At 45.2% G+C, this 25,231-nt stretch overlaps 1 protein-coding gene across 3 annotated transcripts; it reads left to right on the top strand.

The window, feature by feature from the left end:
- Positions 1 to 98: 98 nt before the first annotated feature.
- si:ch211-236l14.4 (SITS-binding protein) lies at positions 99 to 20,862 on the top strand. Of its 3 annotated transcripts, XM_061676629.1 has the most exons (10): positions 99 to 806; positions 2,834 to 3,005; positions 10,068 to 10,275; positions 10,659 to 10,809; positions 13,299 to 13,496; positions 13,605 to 13,873; positions 13,950 to 14,086; positions 15,266 to 15,387; positions 20,264 to 20,443; positions 20,514 to 20,862. In XM_061676629.1, the coding sequence occupies exons 1-10, from the start codon at positions 333 to 335 to the stop codon at positions 20,685 to 20,687; spliced, it is 2,085 nt and encodes a 694-aa protein (XP_061532613.1). In that variant the 5' UTR covers positions 99 to 332; the 3' UTR covers positions 20,688 to 20,862. The 3 variants fall into 3 exon arrangements, with proteins under 3 accessions (XP_061532613.1, XP_061532612.1, XP_061532614.1); XM_061676628.1 differs by having other exon boundaries at positions 20,264 to 20,862; XM_061676630.1 differs by lacking the exon at positions 20,514 to 20,862 and having other exon boundaries at positions 13,950 to 14,082; positions 20,264 to 20,341.
- Positions 20,863 to 25,231: the final 4,369 nt, after the last annotated feature.

Here is a 25,231-nt window from a genome sequence, read left to right as displayed (position 1 = left end):
ACCCCCCCCCCGCCCCCCCCCCCCCCTCAAAACTCGGCGCTATGTGGTAAGTCAACTATCCATTCCTGCAGGTTTTTTTTTGCTACCCGCACCGATTGTGTTCACATGGCATGTCTCTGTTGCTGGTGCAGTTGACAAAGTGCCACGCGGTGTAGGGCGAGCGCAGATCAGAAAAGACAGAGAGAACAAGAAACAAATCTAAATATCAATCAATATATCCACTTAGACCGTGATGGCATGATGAAGCAGCAACAGGGCGGTTTGGCGCACAGAGCTCTGTGCAGCATTTCTTGGTGTTTGCTTGTTTTTGTCTCGCTGACGTGAACGTCAACATGCCTCACGCTCGAAATAGGAACCCTAGCCCCATTCCGGAGGTAACATGGGACACGGGCTTGAAGGAGATGAACGAGACGTGGAAAGGAGCGATCGCGTGTCTCGGGGTGGCCGTCTTCTTTGTCATGACCATCGGGATCATATACTGGCAAGTGGTGGACCAGCCCAACAAGAACTGGATCCTGAAGGGGACCTTGAGCGGACTGATCTGGGAAAGAAGAACCCACTCGCTGGTCATCCAGACCCTGACGGAGGACAAGACCTACGTGGAGATCGACGTCGGCGACGTGGGGAGCCCTGACCTGGAGGTTCCCTTGGTCAGGAACCTGTGCTCGCTCAACAAGACCGAGTTCTGCTACACGTGGGACGCGGTGGCCGAGATCAAAATCTCCCTGGATGTGAACGAGGAGGACACGCAGACCGAGTGCTACAGCGTGACCTGGACGCCGGTGCGGTGTCACGTGCGGCTCAAGGTGGGCTTCCTTTCGACACTCTCATTCATCTGCATTTTCCACGACGCCTTTTCCCACCACCTCATTCACCGTGCGTGCGTGCATGAAAGCAAAGAAACAAAAACAAAACAAAAATCATTTGTAAAGTTACCGAATGAGCCAATGTGCAGCGTAATGCACGCGCAAGATCCGCGATGTTTGGTGTCAGAAGTGGGAATCGAAGGGTGAGTCATCGTCGGATATTTTGTCAAGTGTACACCGATCGAGAAAGAGGGCTCGTCCGTCATACGTCACAAGATCAACGTAAGTCAGGTGAAACGTTGAACTCTTGCAAGTCTTATCTTACACGCCCAGCATACAAAACCTCATTGAATAGGAAGATATATGTATACACTTAATACACTTAGTTGTCAACTGTTGTCCAATGACTTGTGGTTTTTTATTTTGGGTGCAAAACAAGTGGTTCACACTTCAGGACTTTTTTTTTTTTTGGGGGGGGGGGATTCCCGTTTGTTGTCGAATGGTGGCATTTACTCAGTTGAATTCGCAACGACTCATTCGGCCAAACGCTCATCTCATCGGAACAGACCGATACGAATATGCCTTTCGAAGATAACAATTCCCATTTCTAATCGTGGTATTGACAAGAAATGAGAATCTGCCTACGATTGCGCGGGGTGCTTTGCATTTGTGTAGAATTGAACTGCTGCATTCTATGATTGCCATCATGTCTATCACGATCGTCATTTTCTGTTCGGTTAATGCACGCATTATTATACGGCGTGATGGTTCTTCCACCGCAGTCCATTGTTATTATGTTTCAAGTCTTCTACTGTAACACACAGTGCCCCCCTTGTCAAATTCTCATATTTTTGCATAGTTACCCCCACTTGAATGTTTAAGATCATCAAACAAATGCAAATATCAGACAAATATAATCCAAGTGAATTTCAAATGCCGTTTTTAAACGGCGATGGGAAACGATGCAAAAATCGATCGAAGAATGTGAGAAGGGGGCCGATGCTTTTTCACAGCACCGCAACTGTATTGCGTTAACGACGTTATCAAAGCGATGATGTTTTGGACGAGACTGGCACATACTGTACTTTCCCTAAGCTTAATTCTCCAACAGATTTCACCACTGGGATGCTTGGCGAGGTTAATCCGTGCCCGCCCACCCTAACACCCTGTCATGTGGCACAACTGCGTGAGCTCGGAAAATCTTTCCAAACACACCGTTTCCAAAATCCTGCTGGGTGCCACTCAGCTGACCACTGGGCAGCCCTCCTAAAATTCTTGAACAGGGCTCAGATTTAAACAACATAAAGGAGCTTTGTCCCATTCTCAAAAAGCAGCCTTGACAAAGATAATAAAAATCTCTTTTGATTGACAGCACCAGAAAAGTATTCACCTTACAGAGATTATGATTGCAAAATATTTCTTTGTATTGCGGTATTTTGATCGGTGCAGGCGTCGCGCGTTCAGTTCCCAGTCGGTGACTGCGAACGGTCGTCCGTGACTGTAAGCGGCGACCGGTGCTGGGATGGGCTGCAGCACCCTGGGTTGGCGGTATTGACGGTGGATGGATGGATGGATGGATATATTATATTTTTGTTATTGGAGGCTTTCTCGTCTGATACGGTGCTCCTCTACTCCACTGCAAACCGTAACCACTAGAATTAAGCAGGAGCATTCATTACACAGTTCTCACGTTGAATCCTGTGCTGGTGTACCTAATGAAGTGGTGTATGACTATATAAAAGGACATGCGTGTTCATAAGTAAATTAACCTTCATTCATTTTGAGTAGAGAAAGCTGCTACAATCAGACATCCCTTTTTTGTGACGCGCGTCTTCGGCATTTATCGCATCACATAACTCAAGGGTGTCAAACTCTGGGACAAACTCAAGATTTCCTGAAAAATCATGTTTCCCTTCTCTGCAGAAATGTAGCGCCAAAGTTTCTCGCATGACAGCAAACTTCAATGTTGCTTCGACACTGAATCTGGAATAAACAAACTTTATACTCTTTCTCCTTTGGCCTGTCAGGACTGCTTCTCCATGACAAACGTATCGTGGTATGGCGGCGCCAGTGTCACCGGTCAGACATGGCCTATAAATGATCAAAACGCCACCATGCAGCCTTTCGTCGTCAGCGATCTCGAGGAGAATCCCTCAGGTTTCGGCTCAGCTCTGGAGCGCTACTTTCTCGGCTCGTCAGGTAAGAGCTCGCAAGTGACTTCTGTCGGTCGACGTGTTGTGTTTATCCGTAAATGGCCTCACACCTTGGCAGCGATGCGGTGTTTTGTGCATCTTGGTGCTCTTTGGAAATGGGGCCCCACAAAGTGTGGCGTGAATCTCAGGGTATCGGCGAATCCCCGTGGGGAGGTTACGTTTAGCCCAACACCCACACCCCTCATAATATACTTGTTCGTTTGTGTGCGAGTGGAGAAGAAAATGTTGGTGGCTACTGGAAAAAGCGCGCCCCAAAGTACAACCCACTGAATGGGGACGTGGCCCACAAATAGACTGAATAGATGATACGACCAAGAGAAGCAAGCAAGCGTTTGCATCTTTCATCAGTTCCTCGACATTGGGGTAATTGCCTTTTCTTTCGATGAAAAGGGCAGGCTGGACGAGGGCCCTTTTGTTTTCCAGGTGTTGAATTTGATCCTGGAGGTAAAAAGGGAGTTACATGGGCCACCGGTGGAGGTGAATGCTTCAATGTGACTGCGGAGGCACCGGTTTGACTTGTGGTCGAATCCATTGTATGTACCCGTCGCACTTAAACCGCCGCTCATGGCCGTCAATTCTTGCCGGATGCATGTCTATATATCGCCAGTGTTGGATCAAGTGCTGTTACTGTAATGACATGAAAACGGTCACAAGGAACGATGTCACTGATATTTGCTCAGCACATTGCAGGGGGTCCCCAAACGTATTCTGCACCACTGACCAATTCCCCGTCGGGACATATTTCAAAAGACGGGCAAAGTAACAAATAAAAGCAAATCATTCAAAATACAACTCACCATTACACTGAATGTAGTTGTTGGCAATAACCCACGACAGCGTGAAACTGCAAAAGTGCCGTTTCAATTGTCAAATGTAAGTTCGTGGAGTTGATATTAAATTGAATTGAGTATAAAACAATTGAAGAGTCATTCTTAACTGTAGTGACGAAAGTGTCATTTTTGCGTAACTGACTTTGCAGACATGCCCGAGATGAGGAAGTCAGCACTGCGCCGTACCGAAGGGAGCTTACGACAGCGCACGGCTTCACGTTGCCGCTGTTCTGTGCAGAGACAAAGCTAGCTTCCGCTCTACCGTGTCAAATCATGCGCCGATGATGATTTCTGTTTCGTGTCAGGCCGCTAATATACGATACTCAGTTCGGCTAAGAAAGTTGCCAATCTGACTGCCGTTGTCAGCGCCGTGCAAAAACGGGCACGGCGTATTGGGAACAGAAATCCTACCGCCTACCGTACATGATGTGCCTATCTTTCAAATTACATGGATGACTTTTGGAAACTTTGACACGTCGGGACATGTTGACATTTAAATTGTCAAATTTTGTCTAGTTTGAATTAGGTTTGTATGTTCTCATGTTTACGTGTTTGCGTAGGTTTTCTCCGGGTGCTCGGGTTTCCTCCCACATTCCCAAAACATGCACGTTAGCTTAATTCAACACGAAATTTCCCTTTGGTGTGAATGTGAGTATGAATGCTTGTTTTTCTGTGAACGATGGGTGATCCAGTCCAGTGTGTCACCCGTGACCCTGAACTGGATACTGGATACTGGAGGTAGAAGATGGATGGAACATTGATTACAGTCTTTCTACCACATAGTCAATGATATTGCATCCTCAGCCCCCTCACCTTAACACCCCCCCCAAAAAAAAAAACAGTCATTGAAGAAAAAAAGAGCACCAAGAGCACTGTCCGAAAAGGTCTTGATCATTTAACTGGAAAAGCCGAGGATGCCATCCGGGCGCAAATCCCTGGCCCGAGCTGAAATCCTGTCTTCTGAGGAACGCAAACACGGAGTCCGTTTTGTGTTTGATATCGTCCGGTGAAGTGCGACGCTGTGTTGCTGTGAGGCTTGTCTTTCACTGCCAAAGATATTTCCAGTGCAGCAGGCAAGCGGAAAGCGTCAATGAGATCCTTGAGTATCAGCTAAAGATAGCGGGGCCGACCGAGTCCAAAAAGTCAGCAGCGGCCAAAAATAAAGGGAGCGAACAATAAAGTGAAGACCAAGTGGAAACACAAAAGACTTGATAGGCAGTAGAGCAAGAGTATGACATTTCATTCATCGTGTTGCCAACGTTAGGAACTTGTCGTGTCTTTCTTCATTTAAAAACAAGCAGGCGGAAATGGCCCAATGTTCGAGAGGATCGAGCTTACATTTCTCTATTATTAGTCCTGATGGGGCACTTTGAAGTCATTTGTTGTAGCCAGCTCCATTATGTAGTTATTACATTTATCAACAAATGCCAGTCCTGCCCCATTTCGTGTTCAACGATTATGCTTTATTCATTTATACAACTAACGCTCCTGTTTGCCATTTTACGACAAATAAGAGGAGATGCATGTCCCATGGTTTGTTGTGACGCATGAGATTTTGCAGGCATGAAAAATCCTTTGGATCGCAGCTGTTTACAATTTCTAAAAAGTGCCAAAAAGGGCTTATGGTTGCCTGATATTTTTGTATATTTTATAATCAGATAGAAGGCGAAGGTGCATACAGTGCACCTGGGAAGTATTCACACTGCTTACCATTTCCCACACAGCCTTATTCCAAAATTGAATAAATTCATTTCAACACCCCATAATGACAAACATATATATATATATATATATATATATATATATATATTTACGGTGTAACGATTCGTTTTTGCAATGATTCGATTCGTATCACGATTCGTGGTTGCCGATTCGATTGAAGGACAATATTGGTTTATTTAGAACGATACCATCCAAAACGATTCAGTGGCTGGAAATTCATTCAGTAACTTTTCATCCAAAAATTCATCCTGTGTGACTGTGAAATAAAAACCTGCATACTGGACAGTGCAGGTGACATTTTTTGGATGCTTGTTGTTTTCTTGTAAGTGAATCGGGTAAAAACTAATTATTGTCATTAAATATAAAGATTTTCCTGCTGTACTTTCCTTTTATGTGTCTTTTTGTGGACCATACTAATGGACATTGAGTCTGCTTCATAAAAGTCGACTGATTGTATTGCTTTGCAATAAAACAAAGAGGGAAACAGCAATTTATTGTTCTTGATATGATTTCGACTATGATTTTACTTGGGCCAGTTTCTTTTGAACAGAAAAGAGACGTTTAGTTGGCGTTAGAATTATGAGGGGGTCCTTGGGAAAATGCCTCCGCTGGACCCAGTTTGAGAAACCCTGGACTAAACAGTTCAATATTCATGGCTAAAACGAAGCACTGAGGTTTTCATGAGGAAATTCTTTTAGGGCGCTAAATAAATGAACACACCTGCTCTTTATAGCGCAAACGTGTGCCAGAAACATTCTTGCTCCCCTCCTCTTCATCTGCCATCCACCAGACAAAAACACACAAAAAACAACAGCAAAACACACACACACACACGCTGTGGCGTCTCGTCCAACCACTAGGGGCACTGTGGAAAAGAGTGACTAGATTTGGGGCGTAGAAAAGGAGACGAAGAAGAATAGAGAGAAAGCGGAAAGTAGCCTTGACAGTGCTAACTGTAAAAATCAAGGGAAGTCAGAGGAAGGACAAGCGTTTTTCTCGGAAATTTTCCCCAAAAATCAACGATACTATTGCGTATCGTGACCATTTGGGGGAAAATATATCGTTCTCAAAAAATGGGCCATCTTGACGTAGCGTAAACACAATACATATTTAAAAAGCAAGAGCAATACGTAACAAAAATGAGGTGCGTCCCGGGACTGACGAAGCCTGGGGAAATGCTTTGCGTACAGTAGGAAAAGAAATATAACGCAGTATAGCAAGACAACTACCGGTCACTGACGAAGGAAAGCTATGTGTCATTCAGAAGGTCACTGAGCAGCTGCCCACTGAAGAGATGCGAAACACTTCAAGAATGACTCATTTCGCCAGCCAGCGCCATGTTCAACGCAAGCTGTCATCTCCCGTACGCAAAGGCTACTGTCAGAACGTTTGCCACAAGCCCACTGTAACGTTTCCATCGTGGAGGACAAAGCAAAAGGAATACATGCATTTTGGTTCACGTAAGGTTGTGTACGCAAGGATCGGACTCGGATTTGTATAACCCTGAGACAGGAGCGACGTTAACATCATGATAAATCATCCGCTGAGAGCAAACCAAAACAAAAATGATCGTAGGGATCGTATGTACTTCAGGGAACCGAGTTCTCTCACGCTTTTAATATTAAAACAGATGAATGATCGGAACAGAGTATAGTATACGGTTATTGAGTGTGTCACTATTTCTTCCATAAGTGGGTTTGGAAATGTAAGACTTGGAGCACCATCAAAGTTATGTGGCCATCAGCGCGCAGGCGAAGTTTCCATTGTAAGGGAATTCATGCTGAGGACGCGCGCGTGCGCCCATATTTCAAAGTCCAGTTTAGAATCCCGGTCCAGTGTGGAAGTATACACAGGTGTCGTGCATTATGAACCGTGCACCGATACGTGACAAGGTAAAAAAGCGCGGGTCGTCCGGTCCAAAGCGGCAGGGGGTGAGGCGGCAGCGCTGTGCGATGGTCTTGTTGCCGCACAATTCGGTGTTGACCCTTCAGAAGCTGCGTGGGTCGAGCACGCGTCCCGCTCCCAAAAGAGAGCGGGACGATCCTTTTGCAATCCTAAAATCCCTAAGGGAATGAGCGTGTCATCAAGTAGTCTTCCTTTAATGGTGTTTGCAGAGTTGATTTGGGCCTTCCCCAAAACATCATTACCTGCAGATCGGAAGGCGTTTGATTTTCTTCCGAGAGCCGGTGGAAAATATTCAGGGGAAACTTGGAGTGGTGAAGGAATTGTTCTAAAAATAGACCCCCTCCCCATTTGCTTCCCCTCTCAGTCTTGGGGCACACCACCTTGGCTGTAACCCAAAGCTCCAAGCCTGCCTCTCTTTCTTTAAATAACCAACAGAGTCCCACTCTTGCTGGCGATCGAGGGACACTGTTCGCTAAGAGCTGTTTGTGTTCTACACTAGTGCACTTACATAAATCGCACGTTGTAGCTCATTTTGATTGATGACTTGATACGGCTTCGCTATACTTATATCATTTTTTTTTTCAGGTATTGACATTGCGTTGGAGCCATGTGGTCCAAAAACCCCAATAAAAAGACAGCCTCTATTGATTAGATTGTCCGGCTTCCTCGAGGCCCCACAATGTCATTTCCCATAAAAATGAAATATGACTCAAGAAGCCACGCTTGCAAACACTTTCCACCTCGCGTGCACTCGGGTAAAAGACAGTGGCGCGGCGTGCCGTAGCTGCACATCATTGCGCAAGGCTACTTGGTGTCTGGTGTACACTGGTCGCCTCTTTTTCCACTGCCTGCATTCCACCTCCATCCTCCCGTGAAGCTGTAACATTTTCTCCACCGGTCCACTTGAATTCATGTTTTGCATGTTTTGTTTTGTCCATAGCGAACACCACTGCATTGAGGTAGATGTGACGAGGAGTTAAAGGGTGACTCGATACCCTGTGTGGGAAGGGCAGGAAGTGCGCTTGATATAAGTATCGCGTTGACATTATCCGTTGCAGACATATGAGAGATGCCCAACTGAGTTTAACTTGTTGCACGCTTTGCGATCTGCGAAACTATGAATCGGATTATAAACTGGCGGCACGGTGGGCGACTGGTTAGAGCCTCTGCCTCCCAGTTCCGAGGAGCGGGGTTCGATCCCCGGCCCCGCCTGTGTGGCGTTTGCCCGTTCTCCCCGTGCCCGCGTGGCTTTTCTCCGGGCACTCCGGTTTCCTCCCACATCCCAAAAACATGCATTCATTGGGGACTTGAATGTGAGTGCGAACGGTTGTTTGTTTGTTTGCGCCCTGCGGTTGGCTGGCGACCAGTTCAGGGTGTACCCCGCCTGCCGCCCGAAGATAGCTGGGATAGGCTCCGGCACTCCCGCGACCCCAGTGAGGATAAGCGGCTCAGGAAATGGATGGATAGATGGATGGATTATAAAATGTATCCTGCCTGTGCCTGGTCCTTTCCTGCCTGAGAACAGTGCACCTATTGAAACTAAAGAGGGCAGCATAAGTGAGTTCTCAGAGTGTCCAGAGTGTCTGCCGGCTCCGGAAAACACTCTTACACCCTCATATGTTTAACAACTCTAATTTCCCGTTTTGGCTACTCGTGAAAAGATTATGGAAATCGCAGATTAGGTATCAGGTCGATACTGTCTGAGAACAGAGAACCACAAAACATGGAAGAGAGGCACGGAAGAAAAGGGGGCGTAGTGCTCATAAAAAAGGGAGGAGTCAGAACAGGTGAGAAGCAGCAAAAAGTAGAGGCGTAGCTGGAGACCAAAGCGGCGTTCCTTGCAGGGCAACTGCATTTGAAGACACAATTCAAAAAATAAAGTCTTATTTCATCTTAATTTGACACACTCCCTGGAAACCTGCACAATGTGCACAATGGGATAGGACACCTGCTGGAATTTACACTATGCAATTATCTTATTGCTGATTCTGTGCAGGGTCATCCAGAAGCCATTGCACTTTTCAAGACACTTGTAGCCTTAACCCTGTGTACACTTTGAAAATCGTTAAAGGGAACAGAATATCACACATCCCAGATCTCAAGGAATGAATTATTCAAGATTATTGATTCCATGGTGTAATTTGTTCTGAACAAAACAACTCAAGAACAATCAATGGAAATCCATATCATGAACCTGAGTGCCCAGTGGGATGTATTCCCAAACCTGGATCAGTGCATCATTCAGTCCCCTGGAAAGTTGGAGGCATATTTTCCCATGGATGGGAATTAATTCAGGACACACTATCCATCCTTCCATCCATCCATTTTCTTCCGCTTATCCAGGGCCGGCCGGGTCGAGCTTAAGCAGCGAAGCCCGGACGTCCCCGTAAGCGGTACCGAAAATGGATGGATGGATGCTTTTGTCACGCCAGAGTGGCACAATATCAACTGGTTTTGTCACACTCATCCTAATAGCACAGTTTCCGTTTCCGTTTCATGTTCTAAACATCAAGGTCATATTTCATTGGTTTCATTTGCATTTGTTTTCTGAATCAAAATGTGACATCAGTCGCCTGTCTTCTACCATGCAGGCGTCGCTGTGCTGGCGTCTCCTGATGTCCCTCTGCAGCTGGGGCTGGACAGCAGACAACAGTTCTGCTTGCAGTCACTGCCCAGTATGGATCTTCTCCCGCTGCAATACACCGTTTGTGTGGCCAACAATGTGAAGGCTGTACACCAAGAAGCAATACGACAGCTCTCCCAGCTCACGAGGGAGATACCCGACATGAAGGCTCTGCGGTACGTGTTTTAGAGAAGGATGAGGCGTTCCTTACCAGGATTGGGATTCATTTGGAATTTCATGGCATTTTTATCACACTTAAGCGTAAATCAAAGCGCAAAGAGAATGGATTTATACAGTGAACCATCAGAACTCGAACCCAATCCGTTTCATGAGGCTGCTCTATATTGAATTTGCTTGGATTACAAACAATTGGTTCAAAACTAATGGCCATTTTGTCAGTACCTGAGGTAGAACCATCATTAGACGCTTAAACGGTGTACAATTAGGGATGCGAAGGAGAGCAAACGTTCATTTCCAAAGGTAGCCTACGCTGCATTTTGTGCGTAGTGATCTGAAGATGCTCAAATTCATTTGTGTATAATTCCTCCGTGTCCCACAGGCTACCGTCCTGGAAGCTACTTAGCAATGTGGATTCAGGCCTGAAAGTGGAGAGGGAGTTAAGGACCTTCTCTAATCGTCTTCGAAGACACCAGCTGGGGGATGGAATCATCAGCCTTAACGAACATTCCACCAATCTCCTCTCTGAAATGGTACGTGCGCGTCAATATACAGCGGTATAGTGCTAAACACGTTTGTAGCCACCTGACTCCGATCTTCCCTGGGTTACACGAAATCCTGTCCCACCTGGGCAGGTGCCATTGAGCATAAAGGAGAAAACAGCTTTTTGTAGTTCGAAATACAGCTGACTCCAAATGGTTGTTGTTGTTGTTTCACAGTACTTTTTCGATGCATTTTTGCCCCGCTGTCCACTCACCAAATGTGGTTTAGAGCATCAAAAACAGTGTTTTCGGACAACTCCGACTCGACGCTGAATGGGCAATGTTCGTCTCGCCTCCTTTAACCGATGTCGCTGTACGTTGTACGTTAGCCGTTATACGTATAAGCCCACAAGAAGTACCGCAAACAGGGTCGTAGAAGGAGTTTAGTTACGGGGTCGTCCGCCACTCGCCGGAGCTCCTCGAAATTCTCGGGTTCAGTGGTCAAGGGCTTCAATGTGGACAGGGAGCGGAGATGAAAGATTTGACTTCCAGTATAATTCGTAGCGATGGAGACGCGATAACAAACACGGATGAGGAAAGTCTGCTTGACCAAAGAGTCAACATCAGGAAACAAAAAGAGGACACTATTAGTGTTACATTTGAGTGTGACTTCAAGAGCAAAATGTTACTCGTTATGATTTCACGTTTTTTTTCTTTTCTGTTCATAAAACAATCGAAGAATATCCTTGAAACAAAACAAACCTTCGCAGCCTTCACAACGATAATAATCATTTCTGACATGTGATTTTGATTATTCCCTAAATATTGAAAACGATGTCGTCAAGTTCTACACTGCTGACGACAGCAACCACAATATTAGGTTCACGGTGGATTCATACTTTGCGGGCAGTGTCAATAAAAATTGATCACTGGTGTCTTTGTAAAATAAGATTGTTTTTGTTTTTGTTTTATCCGTATCTTGGATGGATTTTATGCGATTGTACAATTACACCCAATATTGTGCCCCTCTGTGTTCTTTCTCCGAATGTTTTTTTGACGCTCCCAAAAAACAAGATCAGCAGGACCTCCGTCAAGTGTTTCAAAGTCAATACCGGGCGGAATTGTTTTATTTTATTTTGTTTCAGAAAAGAGATAACAATCCGACCGCTCACTGGGAATGTAACAGGAACACTGGATGGGAAAGAACTTCAGGTCATGGTGTGATCCTGATACCAGCTCAGTGCTGCGCGGGGACCTCAACAAGGGGAAAAGCCCTGTTTCACATCATACTGTGTCAAATATGTCAAAAAGAGCAGTCGAGTTCAAGCATTTGACCAAAGACATGCACACCACCTTGGCCATGACCAGTTCAGGAGCCGTGAAAAGATGAAAGTATGGAAGGGGAATAACCCATTGGCTTGCTGAGAAAAATGTCCTATCCCCACCCAAAAAACAAATAAAAGCTTTTCTCGTACTTTGGACATATAAACCAGTTGTGTTGGCCAAACATGCAGTGTTGATGATGGAAATAATTCTACACCAATGTGACAGGCAACAATGACCGTTTTATTTCCCTCCATTTTTATTGGTATTGTAAAATGATCAGTCACAGGTCAGTTCTTTTCCATAGCAGTTTTATGCAGGAAAAAAGAAAAACGCATTATATGCCCCTGTTACGGTTGACGTGGGAAAATGCGGGTCATTCATTTGACAATTTTGCAGTAGTTCTCCATTTAATGACTGAAGTGTGCATAGTTGTGCGTGGGTTGGAGGAGGGGTGGGGGCGTGGGGGACAATTGGTTGAGTGTTTGCACAGGATTTCCTTTGTAAATCCAAATTATAAAACCAAAGCGTGCCAGGAAATCTGACTTGAAACATTCAGAGGCAATTGCATAATAGATGCGTTGCATTGCTGCTTCACGACCTGGGAACAACCTGGGATTAACCTCGAATGTTCTTATATCACGCTGTTAGGTAATACAGAATTAGTATCTGACATTCCGTGACCATTCCCAAGGATGAATTTAGTTGTTAAGTGATTCTGGCTGAGGTCATTTGACGTAGCTCCAGGCTTGCAATGGGAACTGGGAGACATACAAATATGGACATCTGAATGAGTTGGCAGTCTGTTCATCAAATTGTTATTGAAATAGTGTAAAATAAGGCTGGACTGACTCGAAAATATTGTGACACCTGAAAAGAAATTGCAGCTATATCTTCTGGGAAGGCCTTCTACAAGTCTCCCAAAGTCTGTGGGACATTTTGTCCATTCAACCAGAAGAACGGAAAATGTCTGACATTCGGGTCAGGCTCTTCCAAAGGTGTTGGATGGGGTTCAATTCAAGTTCTTCTCCACCAAACTCACCCAAAGCATGGCTCCGTGGGGACTATCATGCTGGAATAGAAAATGGATCAAGCCAAAATGTGTAGAGAAAGCATAAAATTGACGAAAGAAATTGTTGCAGAAGGTACACATCGAATGCATTTTTGCGTTATACAAAATATACTTCTCTGTCCTCAACTTGCTTATCTCTCCATAGGACCACGACTACTTCAACAGCAGGAAGAGGGAGGCGTCGAAGAGACTCAGCAGGGACCTCCCGCTCGTGAAGCTTCTTAACATTTCCGTCACTCTGTCCCCTTTCCTGAGCGTGGACACCACGCAGTTCCAAACTTCTCTCACGGAGGGCGCCGAGGCCTTCTGGCTTAGTCTCCCCTCGGCGCCTCGTGGACGGCCGGTGAGTGGGAGTACGTGTGCGTGTAAGGGTTTACCGCCATCTTTGTTTATTCTCGTCTTCTTTGAGGCTCGTGGATGATCGTGCCGCTTATGTTTTTCCATTGTGAAGGTCCCGTTGATGACTCAGTGGCGAGGGAAATTCTGTGTAAAGCTGAATGTCACAAACCCAGCAGCGGTGAGCTGGTTCCTGGACAGAGTGGGATCCCTACAAGCCCATTTGGGAATGGAGTACATTCTGCTGGAGGGGGGTGAGAGGAATCTGTTTGAGGAGCAGGCCCTGCGGCCACCGGAGGCTCTGGGTGGGGACGCATACATCGGCCTGCTGGCTGACGTGGCTGCCAGAATTGGAGACTCCACGATCATGTCGGCCGGGACAAGGTGCACGACGTCACGGTTGTTTCCCGCCTATTTCGAATTAAGAGTTCTGCTTATTATAATACTGTTTATTCCTCAGGTCGAGCCACAAGCCAGTATTTCTGAGGATGAGCCCTCTGCAATCTGACTGGAGCCCAATGGGCCTGAAAGGCATCATTCCCTCTCTGCTACATCACACTGTGCTGGGATACAACTTCCTCATTCCCGACGCAGTAGGTAATACTGCGTCCTATTGGTCACTTTTCCGATTTCTATGAGAAAATTGGCACAATTCCAAGAGGTTCACTGCAGGCGGTGAAATTCCATCCATCTATTCATCCGTCCTTGGCCTCAATAGCGCCGTGGGTGAGCTGAAGCCTATTGGAGCTAACCTTTGCGCGAGAGGTGGGGTACACCTCGTACTGGTCCAAACCAATTACTGGGAAAACATAGACAAGTATCAAGTTTTCACTAACACCTCACTCACACCTGTGGACAAATGCGGCCTCCATTTAACTTCAGGTCCGCCACACACCGAGCCTTGCGGCCGAAAGAAACGGGACAGTGGCGAAAAAATAGAGTCGGTGACCCCCACAAATATAAACCTACTTGATGATTTTGAGGGTCCACGCGTACTGGAGTCTACTGTGCTCTATTGTTTGTTTTTTTAATTGAACCACAAACAGCATGGTGGAACTGCTTTACCCTGGCCACTGTAGCTACTATAATAATAGAAAGAGAGGAAATGGGAAAGAAATCAAAGAAGTCAGTGCGGAATCTCTAGAGGCTCTTGGTTCCATTCGTTGACTGTAGGTGTATTATTTACATTGAAACATGCACGGTAGGTCAACTGAAGACTCTAAATTGTCCATAAGTATGAATGTGAGCGCGAACGGTTGCTTGTTCCTACGTGCCCTGCGATTGGCTGGCGACCAGTTCAGGGTATACCCCGCCTCCTGCCGGCAGTTAGCTGGGATAGGCTCCAGGACGCCCGCGACCCTCGTGAGGGTTAGCGGCGTAGAAAATGGATGGACGGAGTAAATAGATGTGATCATCTTCTCGACTTTGGTCCGGTTCATTTGGTCTGGTCTGAACACAAAGAGCAGACGAGACCGGGTGAAAATAATGGCTCGCAATGGCTGCATGCAGACAGGGAAAGACAAAAGTGAAATGAATCCAAAGAAAACCAACGGAAATCTGCACTGAAATTCAGCTACGTCTGCCAGATACGTAGATCTATAGTCATCTAGCCATGGCCCGTATCATCGTACAGTCTAAGTAGTATGCTGAATAAAAACAGATTTTTTCCAGAATGGTCTGCGTTCAAATGAATTGTATATATGCAGTCATTTCCGCTTTCATCCGTTACAATGCAGATCTGCCATGAAATGCACCGCATCTTTTTTGTCCGTACAGGTGGCTCTCTATCTGGAGACGTGGTCGCAGATGAGGAGTTGTACATCCGGTGGCTGGAGATCGTGTCCTTCTTCCCTGTGATCAGCTTCCACACGCCCCCGTGGGTCTGCGGAGAGGACCGGGTAAAAAGATGATGTGTTTTTTTTCTTCCCCCAGCTTAACCCTGCGCTCGTTTGAATTCGAATAGCAGCCCGCTCTCTGCCAGGGCCAAACAAGTACAATTTGGACAACACCTTCATGGGTATGTGAAAACGGTGGAATATGAGGATATTATTAGTACTACTACCTATCCATTCTCTGAACCGTCTATCCTTACTCGGGTCGCGGGAGCGCTGGCGCCTATCCCAGCGGGGTCCGCCCTGAACTGCTCGTCAGCCAATCGCAGTTAACGCGAGAAAATATTTGGTGTTTTCAAACTACTTTTCATTTTTAACATTCAATCTGCATTGGTATTTTATTAATGTACTAATTGCAAGTTTTCCTCATGGTTGATATTTAGATTGGGGTGCACATCTTGGATTCTCGTCCCATTCAAATAACGGAGTTTATCGAAACGCTCGCTCCTAGTTTCCCGCGTGGGGATTCCAATGGCAAAAATGGATTTCTGTAATTCTTACCTTCATCAGGGTCTTCATCAAAGTGTCATGAATTCTTCTTTGGCCTATCCACCGTCCGAGCTTTGTGGATTTGCGAGGTTCACTGTTTACTGGAAGATGAGACTTAACCATTTCAATTCTAGGCTGGGCAGCAAACTCAATCGTGAAAATCGAATTATTAAGCCACGAGATATTCTTCATTGGTCTCGTGCCACTCCTCCACAAAATATAAAGCTACTTCCAGATGATAGAAACATATTGTGACTTGTGAATAGATGTTCTCAAAAGGAGTGGAATATTTCCTCCACTCTTGTCACACGATGGCAAGAAGAGCAACTCGGGCTATTGTGTGAGCCAATGGCCTCTCCGTAGCCGTGCGAGTTCATTCCCATCGTGTACCAAACACAGGCTTTGCCCCCCTGCAGGAAAATCACTTATCAACTCGGTCCCTCCCGCTGTTCGTTGCGTGGCATCAAAACATGTCCGACAGTCTCCGAGAATCCGGTGACAGACATCGATACTTCTTACAATGTAGACCAGAGTTCAAGTGTCCTGAACAGACAACGGTCAATGTTTGTCAAGAGAGGGGAAGCCACACCACGTCTTCTTCCCGGCGCATGTAATAGGAGCGATCGACTGGCCCCATCCAAACCTCACCTGTGGTTTTGGGCTCCGTCTGTTCTGAATTATAATGCCTGCTCTAGATTTATAGCTCCCTCACACTCTGGAGAGCCACCGGAGCAGGAATGATAATGAATTTGAGGACCACGCTCGGAAAAGTACTTGGCTTTATTGCGCTAGTTAAACATTCCATGAGTATTTGACAAGCGTGACAATTGACTGATTTTTTTCCCCCTTTGCAAGACAGCTAATTATATTGGTTGTGACTTGTGTTGCAATGTCAGAGATAAAAAATAGAGCTTTTGGGAAGCTCGTCAGTGTTTTCCATTTTTGCCTCTCGCGCAGCTCTCAAGTCATAAAGTTTAGATGAGGTGAGACAGAGGAGACAACTTAGAGGAGAGCAGGACCGCTACGCTAAACTTTTATGGGCATTTCACGGTAGTTAAAGCCTAGCACATCGTGTGAGAATCACAGTGTCACATTGGAAGTGAACCGTTGCGAAAGATCTGGCTTCTCATTTATAGAACACTCTCGTCAAACCCAGCACATTCCTAGAAATGTTCTCGCTGATATTTTTTAAATTATTTTTTATTTTATTAAAGGCGCATCAACTATTTTTTTTGGGGGGGGGTCATGGGATACGAGAGAATGTGAGCCGTAATTGGAAATACTCAAGTGACTTTGCCAAATGGAGAAAGCGGAAGGAGTTGTGTGTGCATCGACGGTCTTGAAGTGACAAAATCGTTTATTGGAATGAAAAACCCACAATGGTCACTGAAATAACCTGAAAAGGAAGAAAGTTCAAATAAATACAAATAATGACTGCGAATCCGGCCCTAAACCACAAATGGCAACACTCTTTTGGAACACACCAAAAAAGGAGCGTTGTTAAGGTGGCTCGTGGTGATGCCACTGTCAGTGAACAGCAATCGTCGGGTGGGAACTCCCTTGTTAATAATCCATTTTGTTGTTAAAAAAACAAAAAAAAAGCATCGTGGAAATGCATGAAGGCCAAAAGATGCCGTGATTCTGAGGCGGAATTCTTGAGTCTCTTTGGAGCGGACGAAAGCTTTGTATGTGGGAGCTCGGTGGTATCGCTTAAGTTCACAGGCGGTCATGGAGATGGCCCCTCCCACTACTCTTTCATATTTGCTATATGCCGTCGCTATCCAGAATATGCACATGTTGGTCCTCAATGGAGGAGTGCTGTTTCACTTCGAGGTGCAGCTAGACAGCGGAGGAGGTGGCCTGTCTATGTGGTGACATGCGCCTGTTCAGTGGTTGCTCGGTTTCCCCAATGCTTTCCTCATTGCACTTGACCGCATGCACCGGATTGCTTTTCTGTGTACGGGGTGTCCGATCTTTGGGGGTATACCAGCCCTTTGTCTCAGGGTGTAACCAAGTTTGAAGTGTACAGGAATGTTCTGTTTGTTGAAAATCCTTCGGAGTTTCTCAGACAGACATGATACGAACGGGATTACAGTATTGTTGCATCTATCAAGCGTTTCTTTCTCATCCACCTTGCTTTTTGTACCTTCTGGAATTAGATGTATTTTTGACAAATGACCCGCTGGGGTAACCACACATTTCCAGGGCCTCCCTCAGGTGCCATCGCTCTCTCTCTCTTTGACCTGTGGGCTGGTTGGAAAATGATCACCGATGTGTTTTCGAGTTCTGATAAAACCAGGTTTGTGTTCCAGTGGGTGGTGTGAGTCAAAAAGTAAGTATTGGCCACAAGGAGGCCCAATGTGGACATAGGCAGTCCATAAAAGCAACTTATTGTCTTTGACATCTTCATGTGTGAACATGATGTTCTTGTCCACTGAGCAAATGTGCTCGGTGAAGGCTTGCACGTCTTGACTTTTGATTCGAACCCATGTGTCATCCACAAATCTGTACCAATGACTTGGAGCTATTACCCTCAAGGAGTTCAGAGCCATCTTTTCCATGTTCAGGTTTGCTATCATTGGGGACCCCGGGAAACCCATAGTGCAACCTTTTGTTGTCTGTAAAATGTTCCCATGAATTGAAAATATGTGCTGTTAAGACAAAGTTCTGGCAAGCGGAACATGTATTCCGGATTCAGTATGGATCTGTCTTGGAGGCTGTAATCAATCAGTAACTGTTGCCCAACAGTTTCCACTGCATCCTGGGTTGGAATGCACGCCAACAAGAAGGTAACATCGAACGAAACCATCGTTTCATTTTTACCCAGCGTTTACTGTGCCTCTCTCTTTGCCTGCTGGCAGGATTGTGATGTTTTCATCCTTACTCAGCAATGTCACAGCTTTTCTTTCTTCAAGGGAGAAGTTAGGAAGTGGGCCTCCAAGCAGCATTGGAAAGAGATTCCGACCCTTTTAACCAACGTGTTCCCCTTCGGTTTCAGTCAGGTTAGTCTTCCCAATAGCCGATTCAGTCGCCGTGATCATATCAACTTTTGGAACTTGTTGTGGTGTAACAGCAAAATTCAACCTTTTAATCAAAACATCCTTCTCTGATTGGGTAAAATGTTTTTTAGCCAAGTATTGTGTACTTCCTCGTTAGTAGCTTTCACAATTCTTGCCACCAGGTGAGCAATTGTAAAGTCGAGGTTTTATGTCTCAGTTGTGATTTCTGTTGTTTGTCTTGCTTTGGGTTTGTCGTGCAGAGCAAGCTGGGCTTTAGTTGTGAATGTGATTTGACTTTGAGCCTTTAAATGGTAAAATTGAGTTTTCTTACTATCTTATTCAGGAGTTGTTTGTGTCCTTTTTCGAGGACTTTGTCTATCCTGTAGCCTTTCATGTTGGACCTTAGACTTCAGCTTGCGGGTGTGAGGCTGTGCAAATTTCCCATTCCTGAAAAAGGGTATTGTGCCCGGGACACTTCGTCATATAGTGCGTGCCTGGGACGTATTATCTGTGAGGTAGCGCATGATTCATGGAGAAAAGGGGCACGTCACACACATTGGGCAAAAAGTTGTGGGGGGTGCACGAACCCCCAGTGCCCGCCCCGGTTCTACTACCTCTGCAAGTTATGCACCACATAAAATATTTACAAAATTCGACACCCTTTTTTCAACCCGTCCTGCTCGGCTGCTTTGTCATGCAGAATGGAGGATCTGTATACCTTTGATGCTGGAACAGTTTTTCCTGTGCAACAGGGGAGTTTTATATAGTGCCTCTGTGGTTATTTGTATTTTAATGGATATTTATTGAAAATTGCAGTTGGACAGAATGAGGATTTAGAGGGCAGGGACAGAGAGAGAAAAATAAGCACGCGTAACGGCAGGACACGAGCTATTACATTACATTGGAGTCGGGTTTTATAAAGGACAGTTGTGCTACACCCTTGTGAGGGCGGCATAGGACAAGATAAGACAGGACAGGATCCAGACAGGACAGAAAGAGAACAGGACAGGGGTAGTGAACTCAGCAGTGCAATTGGAGTATGGTGAATGTTTGGTGGGAGTAACTATGCAATAGCTAAACACCTGTGGAAACAGAGTGGAAGTGAGAGGGCAGTCCAGCAAATTGGCAAAGTCATACGAGTTGTGTTTAGCAATTAGGTTGTGGCCCCAAACCTAGCAAATAGGTCAGACACCGTAACCGTCACGCATGCCCCTCTGCTTATCTCAGAAGTGTCCGCCAGGATACCACCCGCGCCACGGAACCCAGGAGGAAAACGCAGGGACCCCTCACCCCCGCCCCATCTCCCACTGCCACCTCCTAGAGCCCACACGGGAGAGGGAGTGGAATCATACATATGAATGTTATATTCTGTGCTCTTCGTCCGTGACTCACAGGTGTTAAACCTAACTCGGATATACATAACAAAGCACCGGAGGGACGTGGCACCACTCATCGAGAAGTATGCCGAGGAGTGGCAGGAGACGGGAAGCCCCATCTATCGACCCTTGTGGTGGCTCAGTCCAGAGGATCCCGCGACCTTCACCGTTGACGACCAGTTCCTCATCGGAGACGAGGTAACCTTCCGTCGCACTCTTTTGCTGTGCATTCAAGCAGACACGGGAGCTTTTTTTGTGCATGTTGCAGGTTCTGGTGGCACCGGTGGTGGAGAAGGGGGCAGTGAGGAGGGATATTTACTTACCCGACGGGGGCTTCCAGTGGCAGGACAGCCAAAACGCCGATGTGTTCGACGGAGGGACGTTCCTACAGGACTACCCTGTGCCCTTGGAGGCGGTGGGTGTTTTCTTACGGCGAAGATGAGTGACATGTGACTTATCCTATTGCTGTCTCATTTTTCACACGTGCTGTTTTAAACTTGCACTTTTTTCCACAAGAGACCATTGACCCTGCCTCATTGCCTTGTTTTGAGACAACTTGTAAAAATCTATTCTTATACTTGCACTTTACTGTTCTACATGAGTTCTAATTTAGTTTTTCTTGGGGAGTATTTTTCTTCCTTTTTTTTTTTTTTTTTTTTTTTAAAAGAATGTTAATCAGTTTTACCTCTTGGCTAATTTAGATTTGTGTTGTTGTCCTGCTTCTTTGTATATAGGTTCTGGAGAAATCTGTGCCTTTCCATCCTTTTTCTTTTTGCCTTTCTACAGTCTGTAAGGTTATTAGCTGCCGCTGTCGCTCTTGACAAGGCGGAGCAAAGCAAGCCCCTCGTTGCTTAAAATGAATCTGAATCTCTCAAGAAGACCAAATGAAGTGAAATTAAATGGGAATGGGCTCTATTGAGGGAACCTTAGCTCACAGAAAGCTTTGTGCGGACACAATTTGGGTGCCTTGCGCACGCATTTTTAAAAGAAGGCTTTTACTTGAACTTCTTCCGCCAACGGGCTGATGTTTGAATGACTGTACCTAACCCTTAAACTGTCACTGACTGACAGAATCAACGGGCACGCCGGAGTATAACAACCCCTTAGCGCTTCATGTAATAAGATATCAACATGTTGAAGCTAATTGTATCAGTGTAGCGCTCTGTTGACATCCGAATGTCCCGTAGTACTGTAGGCCACATGAACTTGAGGCCAAGCCGTTGATATTGTAACATTGGAATATATCTGCTACATTGGAACTTGTTTCGAACCTGCTGCAGCGAGGGCATTTAATAGTCGTCTTTTATGTCCCCATAGCCCTAAATCCAGCTGAGCGCGACGCTGCCACCACCACGCTTCGATGTACGTACGGTGTTCTTTTGTTGATGAGCAGTGTTGTGTTCGTGACAAACCTTTTGGAAGTATTACAACCTTTGTTTCATCGGACCGTAACTCGTTATCCCGCGTTGTTGGGGAGGTTTGTCAGGAAAAGCCTACCGGAACATCTGAAATGTATTTGAGGTTAATCAGAGGCATTTAAAATGGTGCAGTTTAACATACTGTAAGTGTGAATGTGATTGGTTATTCTGAATGATGAAAGGGTGTACAAACTTGTGCAACCATATGATCTGAGTTGTTGTTTTGTTTTTTTTTACTTCCCCACTCAAAAAGCAATTTGAATTCATTGATTTGCAAAAGTTACAGATCAATTAATAGTCGGAAAGCTTTTGAAATGATTCATCTTGGTCTCCTTTTTTTATATCACCAAAGCCTGGCATTTCAACAGGGGATGTGTAGACATTTTATATTCACTGTAGTAACGCTCTTCCAGTGTCAAAAGTGAGACTCGTCATCGTCGTAAAGACTGTGTCAATGATACATTATTAGATTGTGGAGGAAATTTGGCAAAAGCCACCACCTTTTCTAGCTTCCGGTTAGTGCGTTCATAATTATCTTAATTTGTTTGCTATCCTGGCCATAGTCGTCGCTGTTGTAATGATTTATGAGTATTTGATTTCTGGACTGCCTTCGTGTGGATGTAAATGTGGTCGGCAAAATATTTGTAAGGCTCAGTCGTGGTCACGTAACGTCCTCACTGATTTCATCATCCATTGTCCAGAGCAACAGAAGCGACAACAACTGGGTTTCACTGGCCCTCTTGACGAATTGCATTTCCTCTCTTGACAACACATTCATTTCTTTCTCTCAGTAAACTTTTTTTATTTTGATTTGCTTCCTGGACTACATTCGATGGAAATGATCCTCATGATTTGTATAGTCTTGCTGTTTTGCAATCTTAATCACATTTACAGAAGTAGTCACCTTTGCACAATGACACAATGCTTTACACAACATATTCGATGGTATTCTTTTGGCTTTTATTGAAATGATGTGGAGATACAGACGGACTGTCTGCTTTACCACAACATTTTCTGTGACTGCCCCGTTTACTGTATCAACACTCAGGTCTGCTGAATCTTATCCAATCACCGTATGTCTTAGTGCAACACATCGATGTCTTAATCGCTCCTAACAATGAATGTACAATGGATAAACTGTGATATTCCCGCCGAGCCATTTACCTGAGGAGCTGCAAAGTTCCCACTCTAATGCGTTGCAGCGATGCTGTGCTACGTTGAAGTACAAGCCCAATTCCAATGAAGTTGGGACGTTGTGTTGAACAGAAATAAAAACAGAATACAATGATTTGCAAATCATGTTCGACCTATATTTCATTGAGTACACTGCAAAGACAAGATATTTAATGTTCAAACTGATCAACTTCATTGATTTGAGCAAATAATCATTAACTTGAAATTTTATGGCTGCAACACGTTCCCAAAAAGCTGCGACCGGTGGCAAAAAAGAGTGAGAAAGTTGAAGAATGCTCATCAAACACGTGTTTGGAACATCGCACAGGTGAACGGGCTCATTGGGAACAGGTGGGGGCCGCGATTGGGTAGAAAAGGAGCTTCCCTGAATTGCTCAGTCATTCACAAGCAAAGATGGGGCGAGGTTCACCTCTTTGTGAACAAGTGCGTGAGAAAATAGTCCAACAGTTTAAGGACAATGTTCCTCAACGTACAATTGCGAGGAATTTAGGGATTTCATCATCTACGGTCCAGAATATCATCAAAAGGTTCAGAGAATCTGGAGAAATCACTGCAAGGCCCAAAACCGAGATTGAATGCCCGTGACCTTCGATCCCTCGGGCGGCACTGCATCAAAAACCGACATCGATGCGTAAAAGATTTCACCGCGTGGGCTCAGGAACACTGCACAAAACCAATGTCAGTAAATAGAGTTCGGCGCTACATCCGTAAGTGCAACTTGAAACTCTACTATGCAAAGCAAAAGCCATTTATCAACAACACCCAGAAACGCCGCCCGCTTCTCTGGGCCCGAGCTCATCGAAGATGGACCGATGCGAAGTGGAAAAGTGTTCTGTGGGCCGCCGAGTCCACATTTCAAATTGTTTTTGGAAATTGTGGACGTCGTGTCCTCCGGGCCAAAGAGGAAAAGAACCATCCGGACTGTTATGGATTCAAAGTTCAAAAGCCAGCATCTGTGATGGTATGGGGCTGTGTTAGTGCCCGTGGCATGGGTCACTTACACATCTGTGAAGGCTCCCTTAATGCTGAAAGGTACATAGAGGTTTTGGAGAAACATGCTGCCATCCAAGCAACATCTTTTTCATGGACGCCCCTCTGCTTATTTCAGCAAGACAATGCCAAACCACATTCTGCACGTGTTACAACAGCGTGGCTTCGTCGTAAAAGAGCGCGCGGACTAGACTGGCCCGCCTGCAGTCCAGACCGGTCTCCCATTGAAAATGCGCGGCGCGTTATGAAGCGTAAAATACGACAACGGAGACCCCGGACTGTTGACCAGCTGAAGCTGTACATCGAGCAAGAATGGGAAAGAATTCCACCTACAACGCTTCAACAATTGGTGTCCTCCGTTCCCAAAGGTTTATTGAATGTTGTCAAAAGAAAAGGTGATGTAACACAGTAGTAAACATGACCTTGTCCCAGCTTTTTTGGAACGTGTTGCAGCCATAAAATCCTAAATTCATGATTATTTGCTAAAAACAATCCAGTTGATCAGTTTGAACATGAAATATCTTGTCTTTGTAGTGTATTCCATTAAATATAGGTTGAACATGATTTGCAAATCATTGTATTCTGTTTTTATTTATGTTTAACACAACGTCCCAACTTCATTGGAATTGGGGTTGTAAAAACTGCAGGAAATGCTTTGTTATTTGCTCTACAGACTGAGCGGACATGCTGCCGTTCACGCCTTAATTTAATCTGGACAACACGAGTGCCTGGATTATTGTAGTATCAGCAATGTACATATTACGATGACTGTGCCATTACAAATGTTGTTGGTTTTTTTTCTCTTCTGTAAATCAGAGAATCTAGAATGACTAATTTGCAAATAAAGTTTACATTTTCTTACTACCTCGAGTCTTCCCGTTTGCGTTGATGGAGCAGTCCGTGCATTCACTCAGTGGACAATACACAGTTTGATACAAAAGTATCGAAAGCAATCGTGTTCCTACTTGATGTTAGTTGATGTCGTGAGGGTGTTTTCCTTCACTTCAGTCGTATTGTTGCGAGTTACTGTGAAAAGCAACTGAAGGAAAGGAGGAATATCCTTCAATGACAAAGTCAGTGATCTGATCCCAAACGAATGGAGCATGCTTTTCATTTCTGTAAGGTCTATGTGCTCTCGGCTTCAAGCGCTAATTGACTGTTAATGATTTTTCAAGTATTACAAAAATAAATAATCGGTTTTATTTACAATCATGTCAAATGTTCAAATACGTTTGAGTCTGTTAAAACTGAGGCATGCGTAACATGGCTTCGCACTCACATTCACACCTACGGGCAATTTGGTCTTCAACTGAGGTACTATGCGGGTTTTTGGGATGTGGGAGGAAACCGGAGCCCACGCGGGCACGGGGAGAACATGCAAACT

The sequence above is a fragment of the Phycodurus eques genome, chromosome 5 (genome assembly GCF_024500275.1).
Source record: "Phycodurus eques isolate BA_2022a chromosome 5, UOR_Pequ_1.1, whole genome shotgun sequence".
In the NCBI taxonomy this organism is placed as follows: domain Eukaryota; kingdom Metazoa; phylum Chordata; class Actinopteri; order Syngnathiformes; family Syngnathidae; genus Phycodurus; species Phycodurus eques.
Note: the sequence above shows the minus strand (reverse complement) of the source record. Positions and strands in the feature narration are given on the sequence as shown.

Coding starts and splice junctions, on each gene's coding strand:
- si:ch211-236l14.4 (XM_061676628.1), top strand. CDS start 333: ATGCCTCACGCTCGAAATAGGAACCCTAGCCCCATTCCGGAGGTAACA. Junction 13,497..13,604: donor CGGCGCCTCGTGGACGGCCG/GTGAGTGGGAGT, acceptor TCCATTGTGAAG/GTCCCGTTGATGACTCAGTG. Junction 15,388..20,263: donor GGGTCTGCGGAGAGGACCGG/GTAAAAAGATGA, acceptor CGTGACTCACAG/GTGTTAAACCTAACTCGGAT.